Here is a 10,028-nt window from a genome sequence, read left to right on the forward strand (position 1 = left end):
ATGCAAATATAAACAACCAGTGAAATTTTCATGCATCTACGGTCATTTGTTTTAGAGTTACACCAATAACCAAAATCGATTTTGTTAAAAATCGATTTTGCGTAAAAATTCCCGTTTTTCCTTAATTTTTCTTTTGTTTTTCACATCGCTTTTGAAAACTACTGGGAAATTAAAATTTTGACCTCCCCAATGCACCAACGATATTCACTTTCCCATCGAACAAGATACTGAAGTCGAAAATCGAAGCATTATTTCGACTACTTATCGTGTACACAGACACAAAAATAAAAAAAAAAATAAAAAAAATAAAAAAAAAAATAAAAAAAAAAACACACATCATTGTAAAATCAATACATTCATCGTTTCACTCAGAATCTAAAATTGTTCTTACGCATTGAAACAAAAATAATAAAAAGAAAGTACAAAATAAAGAGAAACACTGATAAAAAGGTGGATAAGTGGATGTCGCTCTGCTGTACAGTAGGTTACAAGTGGGTCACTGTAATGGATGGTGTAAAATTTGAATTCAATGATATAATATTATTGTATAAGAAAAACGATTCTGAGCGAAAACGGTCAGTCAGCCTATGATATTACCAAGTGTATTTGATGATATAATAAACAGCTCAAAAAGAGTCAAAATATTTTTAAAATTTTATGGTGTATAGAAAATGCTAATATAAACATTCAGTCAAAATTTCATGTCCCTACGGTCATTTGTTTTAGAGTTGCATCAAAAACTACAATCAATTTTCTCAAAAACAGATTTTTCCTAAAAATTCCCGTTTTTCCTTAATTTTTCTTTTGTTTTTCACGTCGCTTTTGGGGACTTTTTACTGGGGACACCATACACTTAGTGGGCCCCCTTTCAACTTTAACTTCAAAATAATTGTATCATTTCATATTAACGACTTTATATTATTGTATAATTTTATACTACACAAAAAATATACAGAGTGGTGGCTCTTGTGTCGTAAGCGGTTTTTTTTTAACAATTATGGATCGATGATATGGAATTTTGCTCAAACAAAAAAGACGTGTTTCTTTATTTTTAACAGGCAATTTTTGTAACATTTTTAAAATTTTTAAGCACGCAGTTGTACCAATAATAAAATCGACTTTATTTTTTCAAATGGTAACCACTATATTTTTGATGATTTTAGATTCTGGTAAAGCTTTTTTTCTAAACATTTTGATTGTCAAATGATCAATTTTGGTTCCTTAGGTTATTACGTATGGTCATATAAAATTTAGTATAATATGCATTAATACTTTTAACTGAAATTCCTAAATTACAAGAGCTAAATAAGTTTTTCTTATAACTACCTTTTTGTATACTTAAATAATTAAATCGGTAATCTAAAATGCTCAAAAAAAAAAACATAAATAAAATTGTTGTCAAACATAGTTCATTATTTATAGTAATTTTTCGTGATATAAAATTGAGAACAATTTTATTTTATAATTTTTAATAATAATTTACCTACCTACTATACCTAGTACCTACCTACTTACATAATTATTATTTTTAAAGCTGTATTGGACGAGTTAAAGAAATATATTTTGTGGATAAAGATGGGCCCCCAAAATCAATAGGCCCCGGGACCGTACCCCCCTTAATCCAGGCTTGCCAATAGTAATAAAACTTTGTTTTTGATTTTGTTATTATATTTTGTCTGTTTTAGGAGTTTTTCGTAATAACGTTTTTTAAAAACGTTTTCAATCCCTGGTCTGATACATGATAAATAGTTGAAATAATATTGTGCTTTTGTTCGTTCCCACCTGGAATACGGTGTAGTGATTTGGGACCTTTGGACTATACGTGACTCTTGCCAAATTCAGAGTGTACAGCGTAAATTTTTGAAATATGCATCTTTTGCTCTACATATTGACTGCCTACCGCACGATTCTACACCAGTTCTAGAGAAATTAAATATAATTAAATATAATTAAATATATTAAAAATAACACCCACCCCCCCACCCCCCGTAAAATCGCCCCTGAATGGAACCCATCACTTCTAAACAATACTTTATTTGTATCAAAATGTTTTTATTATATTTAAGTGCTAGGTATGTGTATTATCAAATTATTAATTATTAATGTTGTATTATAATGTCAAGGGTCCGTCCCGTAAATTATTATAATTATAAATAAATAAATAATGCTTCAATTTTCAACTTCAGTATCTTTTCTAGTGGAAAGGTGAATCTATAGTTGGCAAAGCTGGGCAAGTTCGTCACATTGTTCAACAATTTAAAGTTAAGTTACTTTAATATAAAAAGTAACTAAGTTAGAATACATGTTAGTTTCAGAAATTTACCAAATTTTTAACTTAGTTAGAAGTTAGTTTTGTGAAAATGGTAACTTAAGTTAAAGTAAAAGTTAAAAGTTAGTTTTTTTGTTTAAAATATAAATTTGAAAAAACACCGTTGGAGGGGGGTAAAGGGCATTAAAAAAATGTGTGCCCAGGGCAGCAAATTTCTACGCCACTGTCCTAAACACCAGTTTGGATTTTGTGAAGCAAAATCTAAGTGTTATCTCACGAACCCCCCAAACTTTTTAACGAACCCCCAATTTAGAAGTGAAGCTTATTCACATGGTAAGTACCTATAGTCTATCCAGTGAGAGAACACGCCGCGCACTGACCAAAAATGGTTCCCCCCGCAACACCCTGCCATATCGGAACCGGTTTCGATAGCAAGGTACCGTGGGGGGATACGCAGAATCGGCACGTCCTCTCGCTGGACAGAGTATATATGAGTTTGGATTCACTGTCAATGTGTCACCGGTATACCTACTATATAATAATATTCGCAGGACCGCTACTTATAAAACTATTTGTAAAATAATTTGAAATTGGTACCTAGTGTAAATTCAACGGTATTCCATTATTAAGTGCATCAATGGTACTGCAGCAGTGAATCACTAGGTATTTTCTTTCCTAATTCTGAACATTTTGCAACAATGGTGAAATTCAGTTGTTGAAAGAACTGTGGTTTGTAGGTTTGTTAAATAGACAGTGGCGTGTATAGAAATAATTTTTGCGGTGGGACAAATAGATAGCAACTAGTAAGTGATCTTGCACTTACAGGATACTATATATTTAACAGTTTATATAAAGGAATTTTTCGACTTCGGGGGCAGGGGCGCTGCAGCCAACGAGCCCCCCCCCCCCCCCCATTGAACCTGGTACAATGTATTTGCTCTCTATTTTTGTTATTTGTCATTATGTAACCATCAACAACAATTTTTATACCACCTCCATTTGATAAAACAATTTCACAAATTTGTGCCATCTACCTAATAATATTTTTAAAATAATTTTGTACAAACCTATAACCGTATTGCACAGAACTATCAACCTACCGTCGCGTTTAAAGTCGTATATACAATTATATTGTCTGCCTAGTAGTATAGTACTATAGTAGTATTACGTACCTACAGTAAAAATATGTAAATTGAGGGCAATTGAGGTATCAGACACATTGTGTTCAAATCTTTCTTTGAAAATGTATAACTAACAAGTAGAAGTAGAGATGAGCCGACATCTCAATATCGGCGGAATCGGATTTATCAGAATCGGTTTTTTTTTTGAAACTGATATTTGAACCGATACAAAAAAAAACCAAATCAATCAGCATAATAGCACTGATTATAAATTTATAATCAATTAAAAATTACAAAATATTTGTAGTATCGGGTATCGGTTTTAGCTGATATCGATTGGTAGTATACTAGTATTGGTTATCTTTTAATATCGGTACATGCCGAAAATGTTGGATATCGGTAAAAAATGGTATCGGCCCATCCCTACGTTAGTAATGAATTACAACCATCGAACCTTTTTTATAGACTATGTTCTATCATAAAGATACTTAGATATGTACGACCGTGATCATAACTCTTAATTATATATATTTTTTTCATATTGAGTCACAAATTATACACTGAGTACTGAATAGAAAACGAAGTTGAAAAGGTAAAAAACGGTCCGCTGGCTATATTTTAAAGAATATTTTGTTATATATTTATAATACTAGGTACTAGCTGATTCCGTGCACTTTGTTTCCCGTTCAATATACCAACTCTATTTGATATAAATTTAGTTCAATTCGTTATTTAATATTCGGTGTATAGTGTTCAAAAACTAAAAATGTTCACTGAATTCCAAAATACTTGTGCCAGCACCACTTTATAAAATTTGAATTTTGGAAGATGCTTTATTAGTGCATACTATTACATGGTGGTACGAAGGTACCATGGAAATTTTAAGCCTTATGCTTTTTGAATAATAATATTATAATTAAAATCATTATTTGGAATCACACATTATCAAGTTTTTTTCTGAGCATAAACATTTTTATGAACATTCATAGAAAAAACAAATAAACAGAAAAATTAGAAAAAACCCTAACAAATCCAAAACAATTCTCAATATTTTAATAGATATTGTGATGATTTAAGTAATAATGGATTGTTCAAAATGTGAACTTCAAACGTTCATAAAAAACAAAATAATATATTAAAGCTTAATTTTTCTTGATTTCCAGTAAACAAAAACTTATGTGAAATCTTCTATTACATTTTCAAGCCTTAGTTATACGAATTTATATTGTAATGCATTTTTAACTACAAAATGATTTGCAAATTGTTGATTTTGACGAATTTCGTAAAAATTTTAAATAATAAAAATTATTTTTTGATATTTTTTAATTGATATCAGAAGGTACAACTTAAGGATGTTGTATTATATTTTCAAATTTTTTGACTTACAAAGAAAAATATTATTATACATAAATCGATAAAAAATGTATGAATGTCAACATTTGCAAATGTTTACATAAACAGTGCAAAAATGCCAACCTATTTAGAAAATAATTTTTGCGACTAGATATTGATAATATAACTAAAAAATGCTTATACGGTATAGGTACAAATATTTAACACATCCATTATTATCAATTATGACTCAATGTCTAGGGAGGTACGCTCAAAGAGCGTGATCCCCAGCTTATATTTAGTTTTATGAATATTATTATTTTAATAATATGCAACTTATTTTGAGTATTTATAATCATACATTTATTGTATTCTAATATAGTCACAAACAATTTATAGGTAGTAAAAAAGGTAAATCAACTAAAAGTTATAATAAGACAATAAGTTATAGGTGTGGGTAGGTTTAGTTAAGATATAAATATTACTATATTAGGTAATATCAAACAAAAATATTTTAATAAATTTAGTTTTACAGTCTTAGAGTAAGAGAACCTCGTTAAAAATATACCAAGTGCTAATTCCAATCCGCAACAACTTGCGGTTGCCCATCTATTTCAATTATTTCACAAAGCTATAGATACAGGCACTGATGCCGATTTATCCTTGAGCTGAGGTACTTACACTAAAACTAAGATACACCTATATAGCATATTAAGTATTATGGGATTTACTACAAAAAAACTGCACTCGGGGGAAGCCAGGATATTCAGCTAGTAGAATAATTACATCATTATATTCTAAGTTTTCTATTAGTTTATATTTGGTACAAGCTACAAATAACAAATGTACAATATATTTTAACTTAGGTACCTCTTATCTTATCTTAGCTATTAATTTTAGTTATGGGTATACTTAATAGATTTAGGTTATTATTATTATTTTTTTTTTAGTAAAAAGTAATTTACCAAAACCTTATAAAATATGTTTTTTTAAGTTTAAGACAAGTAGTTTAATACAACTAAAATATTGTTATGATATTTTCTATTAAGTAATACAGTAAATAATTTTAATTAATTAATTTAAAATAAATTTTAATTATTAATATTTTTTTATACTAAATACTTATGTAACAACAAAAATACATCAATTATATGATAGTATACATTTTTTAAAATTAAAACTTAAATCATACCTTATTCTCACATTAAAATTAATTTGTACCAGGTGCCTATACATAAAAACTATTTACACAAATTTAATTTGAATGACTTTATTGAATATCACTAAATTTGTTTTAAGTATAAATTATATAGAGCCATTATTTCAAAACAAAAAAATTATGACTGTACTGATACGGTTTGTAAGTTTGCAAATTTAAACGCTAGCTTCACATAATGAATATTTTTATAAATTGCATATACAGTGAAACCTGTCTTAAAGCACACCTATTTATAACAGTCACCACACTCCAACGAACATGATGATAATATTCTGGTAAAAGATAGATATTCAAAAGGCAAAAGCCACTGTCAATAATGGATACTTTTGATGGACCCGTGACTATCCATTATATACAGGTTTCATTGTAACATCAAAATTTCATAAAAACTGTCACTAACTGTACAATAGAAAATAGAAATCTTAGGAACAGAATACAAGCACAATTGTTTTTTTCATTCATATTATATGTTTGTGTATCTACAAATAAATACAAAAAAGTTTGATTAAATTAACTATAATACATGAAAGAATTGATAAAAAGATAATACAAAACTTTTAAATTATCAGCTTAATGATTTAGAGCATACTAGGTATGGTGTCTACACAAATTGATTTTAAGACTTGGTTAGGCTTATTGTCAGTTATTTTATAAATTTTGTTGCAATGAGAACATTTTTACAATATTATTTATCATAAAATCTGATATAGGTATATTATTTTAAAATTATATTTATTATTATTATTTACATATTTTAGACATTCATTTTAGGTTATACTTAATAGGAATAATAAGTAAAAACTTTATTTTATAGTTGTATATTGTCGCATTTCTACAGTGCTAAAATTGCCAAGAAGAAAATCTTTTGTAGAAATAGGTGAATGTATTTTAATTAGTCTAATATGACAGTTATTCCCATTTTGATGATTTTTTAAAACTGCTATTTGTAATAAATGGGTTTTTAATGATAAATTACGGATATCTTTGATCTTTATTCTTATCCAACTATATGGTTCAAGCAGTTCAACTAACTCAACCTCTTGTAAATCATTAAAATTTGTACCTGCACGAATTGATATGATATTTGGTGTATAGCTTTCATCAAGTCTATGGTTAACATACATGTATATATCACTCACAATAGTTTTACGTCTAAATTGAATATTAACTAAATGTGGAAGTTGTCCGCATGACTGCCAGTATGTTTCTATATTTTCATCTCTTAATTGATTCACACCAAAACCTAAACAAAAATATAATGTTTAATGATTTTGATTTTCAATGTAGTTAATTTAATATTATGTACCTATATTAATATATAAATACGTTATTAGTATCATAGTGAGTGAGACACGCACTTTGTTATTATTTTAAGAACCATTGATTTAAATATTATTCAATTCCTCTGGGGCTATTTAGACAAAGACAAAATATTTTATTTTTGGCCAATTAAGCTTTAGGGGACATAGATGATTATCCATTAAGAGTAATAGAAGAGATTTTATATTGGGAGATTTGGGTGGGCTAGTGATGGATTGGAATTTTCTAAAATGAGTGTAGGGATTTTGAGGTTGTTATCATAGGCGTGCGCAGACTTTTTCCACAGGGGGGGGGGGACCTTAAAAATGTCTGAACCAAAAATTCTTGTATTAATGACTACTTTTAAAAGGGGTGACTTCGGACATGTGGGGTAAATTTGTACACCATGTTTTTTTAGTTAGGTATATTAAAATTTTAGAATACACGTTTAATAAAAGTTGAAAACTGATACTCCTCGTTAATATCTATTATAACCTCCATAGAAAATAATACTTATTGATGACATAATGGTGTCATTGTGCATGTTATGAAGGTAAATACAAAATATTATATTTTTGTATTTTTAAATTACAGAACTACATTGATTACTGTAACACAACAACAAATACAAATATTTGATTGCGGTTTTTTGTAACCTATACTCGTTGACTTGTCTGTGTTAATTGGTATATGTGCAAATTGTTACTTGATCTCACATGTTGTATTAAATCATCTTAATTATTACCAAACATGGAGTGACTTTGGACAACACATTAACTATGCCATTAACTATATCAACAATGTAGGATGTCGTCCTTATATAAAAGAATTATAATCCTAATGATATTTAAAATATCGTTGATGGTGTTAGTTATAAAAATATGACAACACAATAAGTAAAAACAGAAAAATAAAAAATAAATTTTAAGTTGACATTTTTATAGAAAAGTAAAGAATTATTTTTTTAGAATGTTAAATAAATTATGTTGTATTTGTGATTAATGTATGGGGTTTTTTAATTGCAACTTATTTTTTTTTTTAAATATCTATATTGTCCGAAGTCAACCATTGTAATTATAACATCGGTTTTTAATGAAATCTAATAGGTAAGTGTCCAAAGTCACCCCATTTTACGGGTCACTCAGGACAAAATTCAACTTTTAAAAAAAGTGTGAACTTTAATGATTTTAATGATTATTCTTGTGCTATTTGATCTTCTTTTCACTCATTATAGCAGTATTTTATTTACTAGATAGGTATAATATGTAAAAGTTTAATGTAGGTAATAAGAATATTCTGTTTTATTCGGTCTAAAATATTAGTTTCTTGTAATTACTATTTTAACTAACCTATGTGGTATATGATATTATCTACAAGTAACAACCGTGAAATAACGTAAATATATAAATAAAGTACTTAGTTGATAGATATACTGTGATAAAAAAAAAGTCCACTAGCTAATATAGTGGATAGTAGAGTATTCTGTAATAATAATAAATCATTTGGTCGGTGATAACTGATTAATTAATAACTTTATTACATTTATTCACAGATATCTATACTATGAGATTAAAACTGGCTTCACTTTTTTTCATGTAAAATGTAAAAATGTTCGCTGTTTAGTATGGCATAGATATCTATGTACTTATTAAAGAAAAAGCCAGGGGCCACGGCCCCCTACACCCCATACACACACCACACACGTTAATAATATAACATTATACATAAGTTTATTGACTGGAACTTGGAAGGATTGAAACATATTAAGATTTAGTCGAATCACAAATTTGGATCACATACCAAGTCATTGCAAGACAAATCAGTTGTTTGTAAATAAAAATTGTATAATTGAGTGAGATGTCTGAGCAAATAAGGTATCTTACAACCATGAAGTTTTAATTTCAGGGATATTTTTTTTGTTTTGATGTGGGTAGCCCAAGTTGGGCATTTATTGAGACTAAGACTTTGTGATATATTTACTTAAATAAAGACTTAAATTGTTTAATGCATCATACTTGGTACAAAATCCATTGATAAATAAATCGTGCAGGTATTGTATTATCGTAGGGGTAGAATTTCTGAAGTGATTCAAGCATGATTAAATATTTCATCTCTTTCCTAAGGCATGACAGTTGACAAGGTACACCACAGAAAAATATAACATAACAATTATAATATAAGAGCTAGTGTTATTTACCGGATTTGCACGAAGACACAGACCATGTCGCTAACGACCCTACCTCACGTACTAGACCGGCACGTACATCTCGCATTGGGTCGATCGTCTCGAGGCAGAACAACCCAATATCGTCTGAAGTAGACATTTTTATCGAACCCGTACTGCTTAGTGTTAACCAAAAACAAATTGTAGCATCTCGAGTAAACGAACCCAACAAAATAAACAGTAGGTATTAGGTTTATAGAAAATAGTCCATGATAATTAATAATATTATTAGAAGAAGTCAACAAAAACAAAATAATAAAATATGTTGAATAACCTACCTTTAATATTATAGGCACAAAATACGAATGTAATATTATAATATTATTGTTTATTTCAATATTGATTGTACATTTTCTTATCGCCGTATAATAAAGGCGTAAACAGCTGTGGTTATGACCAAAGTTTATAGATAATAAGACAATTTTATAGCGGGAAACGTTTTGTAGTACGAATGCCAACGTTTGAAACGTTGAAATTTGTAAGCCCATGGTATGTAAATTAACCACGGTATATATTTCGAGGCATAATAGTTCTAATCTTAAATAAAATCAACATAGGTACTTT

General features: G+C 28.6%; 1 protein-coding gene across 1 annotated transcript; it reads right to left on the reverse strand.

Moving 5' to 3' along the window:
- Positions 1 to 6,744: 6,744 nt before the first annotated feature.
- On the reverse strand, positions 6,745 to 9,570 carry LOC132937301 (anaphase-promoting complex subunit 10-like). Its single transcript, XM_061004132.1, has 2 exons — positions 9,438 to 9,570; positions 6,745 to 7,184 (listed from the first exon to the last, which is right to left on the reverse strand). Exons 1-2 carry the CDS (start codon positions 9,562 to 9,564, stop codon positions 6,745 to 6,747), a joined length of 567 nt encoding a protein of 188 aa, XP_060860115.1. The 5' UTR covers positions 9,565 to 9,570.
- Between the last annotated feature and the right edge of the window lie 458 nt (positions 9,571 to 10,028).

Source organism: Metopolophium dirhodum, chromosome 1 (genome assembly GCF_019925205.1).
Source record: "Metopolophium dirhodum isolate CAU chromosome 1, ASM1992520v1, whole genome shotgun sequence".
NCBI classification, from domain to species: Eukaryota; Metazoa; Arthropoda; class Insecta; order Hemiptera; family Aphididae; genus Metopolophium; species Metopolophium dirhodum.